This window comes from Somniosus microcephalus, chromosome 12, assembly GCF_052327205.1.
Source record: "Somniosus microcephalus isolate GS21.2 chromosome 12, FLI_Smic_1.0, whole genome shotgun sequence".
NCBI lineage: Eukaryota > Metazoa > Chordata > Chondrichthyes > Squaliformes > Somniosidae > Somniosus > Somniosus microcephalus.
The window spans coordinates 126,766,064-126,778,156 of NC_140998.1; the positions used below are offsets into that span (position 1 = coordinate 126,766,064).

General features: G+C 47.9%; 1 protein-coding gene across 4 annotated transcripts in view; it reads right to left on the reverse strand.

The window, feature by feature from the left end:
* The window catches only part of LOC147109516 (gephyrin), a 164,770-nt gene extending 153,235 nt beyond the window's left edge, over positions 1-11,535 (reverse strand). For all 4 annotated transcript variants that reach the window (XM_086003527.1, XM_086003525.1, XM_086003528.1 and 1 more), the window contains exon 1: positions 11,372-11,535. In XM_086003527.1, coding sequence (XP_085859653.1) covers positions 11,372-11,465 — 94 coding nt within the window. In that variant the 5' untranslated portion in view covers positions 11,466-11,535. The remainder of the gene's footprint in view (positions 1-11,371) is intronic.
* Between the last annotated feature and the right edge of the window lie 558 nt (positions 11,536-12,093).

The window sequence follows — 12,093 nt, forward strand, 5'->3', positions numbered from 1 at the left end:
TTTTTTTTGCAGGGCTACAGGGAAAGGGCGGGGGAGTGGGACTAGCTGAAGTGCTCTTGCAGAGAGCCGGCAAGGGCTTGACGGGCCGAATGGCCTTCTCCCGTACTCTAACCATTCTATGATTCTATGGTATAGCGCTTGGAGATGTGTTTGTATAGATTTGTCAGAAAGAATGCTTTTTTTTGTGCAGATCGGTGACTTTGGACGTTACTGTTACCCCAGGTACTTGAGCCAGTTCCTGTCTACCAAATGAAAAATTGGGAGCACAGAACCAGGGTCACTTTGAAATGCTTTCTTGGGTTATGATTTGGGATGGTTTCTAAAGTCCCCAGGGGGCATATTTACATTCACACATTGGCTGTAGTGCCATTCCTGAGGGAATTTAGTCCAAAGTGCTCCAGGTGCAAAGCATTGTTAAGTCGAGCCATGATCTTTGAGTAGAGGAGTTCCTGTCTGAAGAGTCCTGCGTTGCGAGACCAATAATTAGCTCCTTAGAGGGATCAGATTCAGTTTGGACTTGAGCTACAGAGAGTATGGCGCTGTTGATGTCTCAGGCAGCAGTTTATCAGTGACAGTGAGCTCTCCAGTTCTGCAGGTGTTTCCTCAACACCCTTTTGTGTTTTCAGCAGCTGTGTGTAGCTGAAAGTCTTAGCCTTATTGTGCTTGTTTCTCTTATTCGGAATAATACATGTAGCCATGACTTCTGGGTGTGTTCTAAGAAACCAAAATAAATTTAAGGCGTTGTGGTATTATAGTTAGGGAACAAACATTTTATGCAATGACTACATGAGTCAGTGGTTGTGACTTAACGACTTTGGCAGATATTGGTGCAGATGTGCTGCCCAACTATGGATACACTTTGTTTTGATACAGACAGAGCATTGCCCAGGTCAGCGCTGAGCGGGGTACTGCAGGACCACAGGTCACCTGGGCAAACTCACTGCTGTGTGTACAATTTCAATTTATTAGTCCCTTGTATGTTAATGTTCATTTGTTTTTGTCTGTGTTATTTTCTCTCCATATAACTGTCTAGGAAACAATGGATTTATTGCTATGGTCACCACATAAATTGAAGAGCACATAGCTTTTTTTTCTTCTGAATGCATGCGTTGTAAAGTACAGCCTACTGTGACGTCTGTTGCCCAGTGCCAACTGTAATCGTCATATTAAACTCCTCAGATACCTGACAAGAAACAGACTGATCAACAAAATGTTGAATACTCTAATTTCCAAGTGATCGTTACTGTTCCTGTAGAGGGGCTGGAGACTCAGCTGCAAATCTTTGGCAGAGATCAACACAAGGACCAAAGAACAAAGAACCTTTACCTGGGTCGGGGGGGGGGGGGGGGGGGGAGAACTGGTGTAATGGTTTAAGACCTGGGAATTTATAATAATGCAGGCAGTAGTACATATCTGCAATATCATCACAACATTTTCATGTGCATGCTCAGCATATGGTTATCTCAGAGATTATCAAATTTGGTTACACTCCTATAGTATATGGAGAATGCAGAATGAAGATATTTAATGCACAGAGAATTTCTACTTGCAACAAGAGAAACTCTATTTAGTCCTTACATTTATTTCTAATATATTGTCTTTAATCTAATTTCATCATTCAGAGTTATTAGTTAATAACATTGCGATTAAATAAAGGTAGATTTTACTAGACCTTGCCCATAGGAACATAAGTAGGCCTTTTGGCTCCTCAAGACTGTTCCGCCATTAAATTTGATCATGGTGGAACTCTACCTCAATTCCATTTACCTGCCTTTGCTCCATATCCCTTGATACCCAAGATGAGGTACTTTGCCTGGTGCCAGCATGCATCAAGAAATGGTGGGTGCTATGCATGCAATTTTCTGTCCACTGATTTCAATAAGACAAAAAAAAAAATCGTGTGCAGTGCACCAGTGACTTTCCTTTATGTGTTGGCGGCAGGTGCAATACCATGCCAGAGGTGAAGACTCAGAAAATATAACCCAAGTCGTTATCTTTTCCTACATAAGGTAGAGAGAACAAATTAGAACTATTCCACTTTTACTGTGGCTCACTGACAGTGCCGAAACAGAATTGCAAACCCTCATAGCAGAGAGCCTCCTTGTCACAAGTGAAAGCTATGGTTTATGTATTTTGCACTGAAAACGTGAAACAAAATCAGAGCAAAATCTAAATTTATCATTTTCAAAAATACTGCAATGTTTTACAAGTCTCATTGATTTTCGGCCTTAAGCAAAGGATATAGGTCCAATGACCCGAGTTGAATATGATTTTGCCTTCATCTACAAATCCCTTACCACCTTCTGGTAGCCATGCAAATGAAGTGAATTAGGGTTGAGACAAAGGACTGAATGATCCCAGGGGATTTTCAGGTTTAAAATAATGGTTAGAAAACAAATATTCAACATATTAGAGAGATTTTTCTGGGGGTAGACGAATGGTTCATAAATGTACAATACTTACGGGTGTGCTGACTGTTTTTGGAGAATTTGCTGGATTAGATTGGAGCCTTGGGAAACTACACACGTAACACTGGAGGGCTACGGAACCATGGAGAAGGCAACGAATGTCAGGTAATATTTATCACAAGTGCAAAATGGATATAATCAACTGTTTTTCTAGTTGTTGCACGTCACATTAATATAAAGATCACAGACAAACTGCATTGAGATATCAATTTTTATGTCCTCTATACATAGGTATGCAACAAATACCACAGAGCAATTCATACTCTAGATTTTTAACAAGTACGAATGAACTATTCTTCGAACTCTTTTTTTGCATTGTAACCTATTTTAATTTTATTTAAAATTGTGACTATGGAGCACGTTACTTTGTGCATGGGATCCACTTATTCTTTTTTGCTCATAGTTCATGCTGAATACAGGAAACTTTGTGATATCCGGCACCGACGGAACCGAGCTGTTGCCGATCTATCAAAACTGCCGGACATACAAAGTTAATGTTGAAGCATACGGAGGTTTTCATCTCCGTATCTGACAACAAACACTGTTGCTTAGCAACAGCTTCTAAACAGTCGGCTGCAGCTGCAAGCATCTCTAGCTGAAGCTGTTGCTATAGCTACAGACCTTGCAGTGCCTGACTGGGAAAAAAAAGCAACGAGAACTAAAAAAACTTATAGAAAACGGCTCCTGATTTTTGCCGTTGGATCGAGTATTCCGGACATATAACCTCCGGATAAACCAAAGTTTCCTGTATTTAAAAATGAGAAACAGACTTCTTAGTATGCACCTGTTTTCAACTGGTACTGTAGATAGATTTGTAAAGTAATTAGAATGCCCAGTGTTTTTACATGAGTAATATAAATTCTAGAATGCATTAGTGTGTGATATTTTTTCAAATACAGATCTTTCATTGGGTACTACAAAATAGAAGGTCAATCAATAAACATTGCTTCTCATAATCAGTGTCCCTACGGGGAGTAAGCATTCCATTGTACTAGTACATATGGCAAATAAAATTGAATTGAATTGAATTGAATCTTGTTTTTTTTTAAACTGTTGCAGGATAGGATGTCTTTACCAATATACATTTCCTGCATTGTAAATATGCACATCATTATATCTGTTTGTTGTGATAAGGTTAAATTAATAAAGGAAAAGTATTTTAATGGTAGGCATGTTCTTTGGCTGTAGTCATATTGTACATTGGGCATGAATGCCACACCATTATCAGAAGGATGCTAGAAGAACAAAACATTGCCAGAACATGCAGTACAAGCTGAAATCCCCTCTAGCAGGTGCTCTTACTTTTGTTGAATTTTACCAACCCACCAAACTATTAGTTAACTTTTAAGGACTGAAAAGAGTTGACTATCCTATCAGCTGTCCTTGGCCACTAAAAGCCTCAGCAGCCATTGAAGGCGTGGAAACAGTACAAAGGTCTACGTAATAAGAACATAAGAAATAGGAGCAGGAGTAGGCCATACAGCCCCTCAAGCCTGCTCCACCATTCAATAAGATCATGGCTGATCATCGACCTCAACTCCACTTTCCTGCCCGATCCCCATATCATTGGATGCATTTTGGGAGGACTAACAAGGCAAGGGAATACACAATGACCCTAGGAAGGACAGAGGATCAGAGGGACCTTGGTGTGCATGTACATAGATCCCTGAAGGCAGCAGGACAGGTAGATAAGGTGGTTAAAAAGGCATATGGGATACTTATATTCTATGCCTCGGCTAATGAAGGCAAGAGCAGGGAGGTTATGATGGAGCTGTACAAAATGCTAGTTAGGCCACAGCTGGAATACTGTGTGCAGTTCTGGTCGCCACACTAGAGGAAGGATGTGATTGCACTGGAGAGGGTGCAGAGGAGATTCACCAGGATGTTACCTGGGCTGGAGTGTTTCAGCTATGAAGAGCGACTGGACAGGCTGGGGGGGACCTGATTGAGGTGTACAAAATTATGAGGGGCATAGAAAGGGTAGATAGAAAGGAACTTTTCCCCTTAGTAGAGGGGTCAATAACCAGGGGGCATTGTTTCAAGGTAAGGGGCAGGAGGTTTAGAGGGGATTTGAGGAAAGACTTTTTCACCCAGAGGGTGGTTGGAATCTGGAACTCACTGCCTGAAAGGGTGGTAGAGGCAGGAACCCTCACAACATTCAAGAAGCATTTAGATGAGCACTTGAAACGCCATAGCATACAAGGCTACGGACCAAGTGCTGGAAAATGGCATTAGAATAGACAGGGCTTGATGGCCGGCGTGGACACGATGGGCCGAAGGGCCTCTTTCTGTGCTGTATAACTCTATGACTATCCCTTGATTCCCCTAGAGTCCAAAAATCTATCTGACATGAATCTTGTCATTCATGTGGAAATGACTTATGAAGTAATACTGGGCGGCCTGCTGGTGGCGCTGTCCAGGGAGAGTATAAATACTCGGGCATGGGCCCAGCTTGCTCAGGACATTCGTTAACAGGAACTAGTGAAGGACACAACCAGATCTCCATGTTGAAAATCAGTTGATTAAAGCCTTGTTTAATACTCAGACTAAGTGCCTAGTAGTTTTCTTACATCACTATCTATCTCAGCCTTGCATGTACTCAAAGACTCAGCATTCACAGCCCTCTGGGGTAGAGAATTCCAAAGATTCACAACCCTCAGTGAAGAAATTCCTCCTCATCGCGGTCTTAAATGGCCTACCCTTATCCTGAGACTATGCCCCCTAGTTCTAGACACGCCAGATAGGGGAAACAACCTCTCAGCATCTACCCTGTCAATCCCCTTCAGAATCACCTCATTGTTCTAAACTCCAGAGAGTACAGGCCCATTCTACACAATCTCTCATCATAGGACAGCCCTCTCATCCCAGGAATCAATCTAGTGAACCTTCGTTGCACCGCCTCCAAGGCAAGTATATCCTTCCTTAGATAAGGAGACCAAAACTGTGCACAGTACTCCAGGTGTGGTCTCACCAAGGCTCTGTACAATTGTAGCAAGACTTTCTTACTCTTATACTCCAACCCCCTTGCAATAAAGGCCAACATGCTATTTGCCTTCCTTATTGCTTGCTGTACCTGCATGCTAGCTTTCTGTGTTTCTTGCACGAGGACACCCAAATCTCTCTGAACACCAACATATGATGTTTGTATGACTTGCTACTCATAAAATTCTGTTGTATTGTAACGCCAGGCTAAGATTGCTGAATTCAAATGCAAGAATCCACAGTAAACCATGAGAAAGAAAGAAGTTTATAGTCCATTTGTTATAAATACTGATTTGTATTTGCATCATGCATGTCATCAAGCACCTGGTCACCATTTCTGCATTAAAATAAAATTGTAATAATGTAGGAACGTGGGTTCCTAACTAAAAGACCGAGTTCTACTCAGGCGATCAAACAAAATGAACTTTAATGAAACAAACAGGCTTTAACAATAAACTGCAGGATAACATCGAATGTAGGTCTGCTCTCTTCGGAGGCTCCACGAGGACTGCCCCTGCAGTCCTGTGGCTGACGTCATGACGTTTTCCTGCCAGTGGGGGATCACGTGATGAACGGCGTGATGTCATCACGTTTTAACCGCGCTGTTAAAGCAACCACACTCTGTACAGTTAAACAGCATAAATAAAGATACAGGCCTAGAAATTCAGTTGGGCGCGCCAGCCGTTAGCGCCTTAGGAGGAGTAGATCTCGAGCGCTAGGCGCTTAGCGCCCGGGTGCAGCGCGATCTGCACCTCGCCCCAACTTCAGTACACATTTAGCGCCGGCGCAAAGTCTTAGCGCGCGCAGATCATGACGTCATTTACTAGTGCAACGCCCTGTGTGTGCCCCGAACCGGAACTTCACTCGCGCCGGCCCATTGTGCGCCGGGCGGCCCTAATGACTGTGAAGTGGAACGGTACACAGCCGATGCGGGCCGCGGGGAGCGCAAATTACAGGGCCCTCCTGTACTAGAAATGGTATGGCTGGCGAGGAGGAGGAAGAGGAAGAGGAAGAAGAGGAAGAGGAGGAGGAGGAGGAGGAGGACGACGACGACGGGAACACACAACAAACTGATGGAGAGAAACCCTCCCCAAAACCACAAATACACCAGTGTCAGCCTTTCAAAAAAACAAATCCACCCTCCCCCTTTAAGAGCTCACCGGAGCCAGAGTGTCTGCCGTCAATCAGCAGTTCGCCGCACCTGCCCTGCGCCCAACTTCCGGTTTAGCGCCCCGGCCCGCCGGTTTAGCGCCTAAAGAGAGGCGTGCAGCGCCAGTTTTAGCGCTCGAGCAAACTCTTAGGGTGAAGCTAATGAATATCGGAGAAGTGGCCTCGATTTGGCGGCGGGCGCAAACTTTAGCGGCCGCCCGACTTTACCGCCCCAGAAGTGGCTACAATGAATTTCTAGGCCACAGACTCAACTGTAGCTAACATGTTGTTAAAGGAATTATGTACAAATGATCTGAGTCCTTTGGTGGCTCCGCCACATGCGCCCCCCCAGAATTGTCTTTAACAGCAAAAGTGAGACGTCGAGGAGACCTGACAAGTCTGTCCGAGCGACTTCGGTAACCTGGCAGAGGAAGCTGATGGACGGTGGTCGAGCTGACGGGCGGCTGCGGTTGAGCTGGCGCTGCGAGTGTGGTCGAGTTGGCGGACGGCTGTGGTTGATCTGGCACGGCGGCTGCGGGCGGTTGGCCACGTTTCGGCGGTTGAGCGACGACGACTGGGCGGTCCAGGTCCAGGTGAGCCGGCTTCAACCGGTCTACCGAAATGTGATCCGGCTTTCCTCCGATGTCGACCGAAAAGGATTTGTCTCCTGATTCGATGACGCGGAAAGGACCAGTGTAAGGGGGCTCGAGCGGATCCCGGTGAGCGTCGTGCCGGATAAAAACGTACTCGGCATTCTTCAACTCCGCTGGCACGTGGGAGCTCTGTAAGCCGGTGATTTGATGTAGGCACCGGAGCGAAGCATCTGGCCGCTTCCTGGTGGCTGACGAGTTGCTGGGAGGCGGACCATGGCTCTGTGGGAGAAGGGAGGAAATCCCCTGGTACTCGGAGCGGCTGGCCATAAACGAGTTCGGCTGAGGACGATTGCAGGTCTTCTTTGGGCGCCGTATGAAGACCCAAAAGGACCCATGGGAGTCTGTCCACCCATCCTGCACCTTGAAGACTGGCCCCAAGGGCGGCTTTAAGCGACCTGTGGAATCGCTTGCAAAGGCCGTTCGCCTGTGGATGATAGGCGGTGGTGCGATGAAGTTTGGTGCCGAGCCCCTGAGCTACAGCGTTCCAGAGCTCCGAGGAAAATTGTGGCCCACGGTCGGAAGAGATGTCTGCCGGTACCCCGAAACGGGCAACCCAACAGGAGCTGAAAGCTCTAGCGACGTCTGCCGAAGTGGTGGAAACCAAAGGAATTGCCTCTGGCCACCTAGTGGTGCGGTCTACCATGGTGAGGAGATGCATATAACCATGAGAAGGCGGAAGTGGCCCCACAAGGTCCATATGCACGTGGTCGAAACGACGCTCCGGAACGGCGAACGTAGCCACTGGAGCTTTAACATGACGCTGGACCTTGGCCTTCTGGCAGACCACGCAGGTGTTGGCCCAGTCACGGACATCGAGGTGCATACCCTTCCAGACGAACTTCGCCAACATTAGCCGCTGTGAAGCCTTCATACCAGGGTGCAACAACCCGTGTATGGCATCATGCAACTGGCATGATAGGTCGGGGAACGCCCATGGAGACGTTGCAAAGGAGCGTGGTGCCTGCGGCCTGGAAACTGACATCGGTCGCTTGAAAACTAGAGGGGCCGATTCTGTATGATTGGACCTCTGGGTCCGAGGCCTGATCCGCAGCCACGAGGGCGTAGTCAATCCCCAGGTGAACCGCCGCACGGGAGAAGCAATCCGCCACCAGGCTGTCCTTACCAGACACATGTTGAATGTCCGTGGTAAATTCAGAAATAAACGTCAGATGACGTTGTTGACGAGCAGACCATGGTTTGGCGGTCTTGGCCATGGCGAACGTTAGAGGTTTGTGGTCGACAAAAGCCGTGAAGGGACGTCCTTCCAATAAGAACCGGAAATGGTGAATGGCTAGGAAAAGGGCCAGTAGCTCCCAATCGAAGGTGCTGTATTTTTTTTCATTTTTCCGTAGTTGACGGCTGAAAAACGCCAGCGGTTGCCACGTACCGTTCACCCACTGCTCCTGCACTGCGCCGATAGCGTAGTCTGACACGTCTGTGGTAAGGGCGATGGTGGCACCTGGAAGTGGGTGCGCCAGCATGGTTGCGTTGGCCAAAGCGCTCTTGGTGTTAACAAACGCCTGGTCCATCTCGGCCGTCCAGCTGATTGGATCCTTACCGGACTTGCCCTTGAGGGTCCCGTACAAAGGTTGCATCAGCTGAGCTGCCTTAGGGACGAATCGATGATAAAAGTTGACCATCCCCAGGAACTCTTGCAGGGCCTTGACGGTTGGCGGGCGCGGGAAAGAGGTAACAGCTTCCACCTTCGTCAGCAAGGGGACGGCGCCATCTGATGTTATGCGGTGTCCCAAGAAATCGATCCGCTGCCGGCCGAACTGGCACTTGGCCGGGTTGATGATTAAACCGTGCTGGCTGAGGCGTGTAAAGAGGGTACGCAAATGGGAGATGTGCTCTTCCTTGCTAGCGCTGGCGATGAGAATGTCGTCAAGGTAGACGAAGATGAAGTTTAGGTCTCGGAGCACGGAGTCCATTAGGCGCTGGAAAGCCTGTGCTGCGTTCTTCAAGCCAAACGACATCCGCAGGAACTCAAAGAGTCCGAAAGGGGTGATGACAGCGCTTTTCAGGAAATCTTGCGGGTGCACGGGAACCTGGTGATACCCCCGGACGAGGTCGACTTTAGAAAAGATAGAATTTCCCGCCAAATGGGCCGAGAAATCCTGAATATGCGGGCTCGGGTACCGATCAGGAGTAGTGGCGTCGTTCAGGCGTCGGTAGTCACCGCATGGCCGCCAGCCGCTGCCCGGTTTCGGAACAATGTGGAGAGGCGAAGACCAGGAACTATTCGACCGGCGAATAATCCGAAGCCGTTCCATCGTTTCGAACTCCGCTTTCGCAGCCGCGAGCTTGCCGGGTTCGAGCCTTCTAGCCCGTGCATAAACCGGGGAGCCAGTAGTGGTGATATGATGTTCAACACCATGCTTCGTGGCCGAGGAGGAGAAAGTGGGCCTAGTCAGCTCCGGAAACTCTCCGAGGAGCTGAGTGAAGTCATCCGGAGAAGGGAAAGCGCAGGCGATAGAGCGCGCCACGGTGGTACCACGGAATCAGGTGGAAGGTGGCCGCGTTGATCAACCGGCGGTGCCGGACATCGACGAGGAGGCCGTTGGCACACAGAAAATCTGCCCCTAGGATGGCCTGCGAGACTGTAGCCGTGACGAATTCCCAATGGAAGCGCTGGCCGCCGAAACAGACTTGGACCCGCCGCTTTCGGAAAGTTCGAATTGCTGCGCCATTAGCCGCCACGAGGGAAAAACCGTGGTTCCCAGCTTGTACATCGAGATTCGATGCAGGTAGGATGCTACACTGCGCCCCGGTGTCACAAAGGAAACATCAACCCGAAAGAGAATCGGTGATGTAAAGAAGTTTCCCCGTAGATCCGACGGCCATTGCAACCGCGGAGCGCCCGTTAGACCCAGTCCTCCTTTGCCAGGAACGCTGCAGGAGCTTTGGGTTTTTTTTGGGTGAAAAACTGCAGGGAGAGTGGCAGCATCGTGCTTTCGTGCCAAAACGGGCGTGGTAGGAGCACCAGCCCGCTGCAGGAGGAGCTGGAACCGCGTCTGTGGGGGATGGGCACTTCGTGGCCGCGCAGCACTGCTGGGTTACTGCGAAAATCTTATCTGCTTCGGCAGCAAGCTTGGCACAGTCTGTAATCTCGGCTCTGGCTAGGGCAGCCTGTACCTGCTCCGGCAGTTGGCAGAGGAATAGCTCCCGGAAGAGGAAGCATTCTGGTTTGGCACCCAAGAGCGTGAGCATTTGGCTCATGAGCTCGGACGGTTTGGAGTCCCCGAGGCCAGGCATCGTGAGGAGCCGGGGAGCGTGTTCTGACTTTGAGAGCCCGAAGACCTGTAGCAACCGCGCCTTTAACGTATCATACTTGCTGTCAGTAGGAGGACTACCGAGGAGGCTGACGATCCGCGAGGCAGTTGCGCTATCGAGGGCGGAGACCACGTAGTAATAACGGGTCTGATCCGCGACGATGTTCCTGATGGCGAACTGGGCTTCAGCCTGGATAAACCAGGCGTCTGGTTGTTGCTCCCAGAACTGTGGCAGTTTCAGAGTCACGGCGTTCGTGTCCATGCTGAAGATCTTCCGCGAAAACTGTTCATGAAAGTCGGGGTCACCAATGTAGGAACGTGGGTTCCCGTGGGTTCCTAACTAAAAGACCGAGTTCCACTCAGGCGATCAAACAAAATGAACTTTAATGAAACAAACAGGCTTTAACAATAAACTGCAGGATAACATCGAATGTAGGTCTGCTCTCTCTGGAGGCTCCACGAGGACTGCCCCTGCAGTCCTGTGGCTGACGTCATCACGTTTTCCCGCCAGTGGGGGATCACATGATGAACGGCGTGACATCATCACGTTTTAACCGCGCTGTTAAAGCAACCACACTCTGTACAGTTAAACAGCATAAATAAAGATACAGACTCAGACTGTAGCTAACATGTTGTTAAAAGAATTATGTACAAACGATCTGAGTCCTTTGGTGGCTCCGCCACAATAAAATAAATTAGATTTAATCTTCTCTCCTCACCCACCCACCGCCCCCCACCCTGCCACCCCCAACAAATTATAGTACAAAGTTAACTTCAGAAAACCTTTCATAATGAAGCCACTTACAGATCTTTAAAACAAACTGTAATCCACAATTCTCAATCCTACCTCGATAGTTGATTATTTCAGTGCCGAGAACGGGGGTCATCTCCAGCACGGTGATGAAGGCCTTGTCCATCGAAGTTAACGGGAATGGAGACATGCGGTGTCGTCGTGCTACCTTGCTGATGTCAACTGCACTGTGGCCTAAACATAGAAAAAAACGGTTGGGTCAATATTCCTGCCATTTGTGTGTCTTATAGTTAAGACTAGTAACTGTATGCTATTGAACAAGCTGATCATTCTCCTTTCTTCCCCTGCATCACCAAATTAAAAACATAATTTTACAGGATGTAAAGAAGTTGTGATAGTTCAGTACTGGATTTTCAAATGAGGAATATTTCAACTTTCAAGCCGTACTATCCCAAATGGTAAAATTTGCTGATTCTTGGCTTGGCCAAAAGGTAAGTGCTTTGAGGTGGTTGGATTACCCAACCTTTTGAAAAAGGCAGAAATTGTGTGCAGCAAACAAGAATTTCTACAAAAAAACATTTCCAGTGCTATAGAAAACTAATTCATTATTAGGGAAGGCCCAACCATCTTCAGCTGCTTCATCAATCTATCATAAAGTCAGAAGTGGGGATGTTCGCTGATGACTGCACAGTGTTCAGTGCCATTTGCAACTTCTCAGATAATGAAGCAGTCCATGCCAGCATGCAGCAAGACCGAGACAACATTCAGGCTTGGGCTGATAAGTGGCAGGTAACATTTGTGCCACACATGTGCCAGGC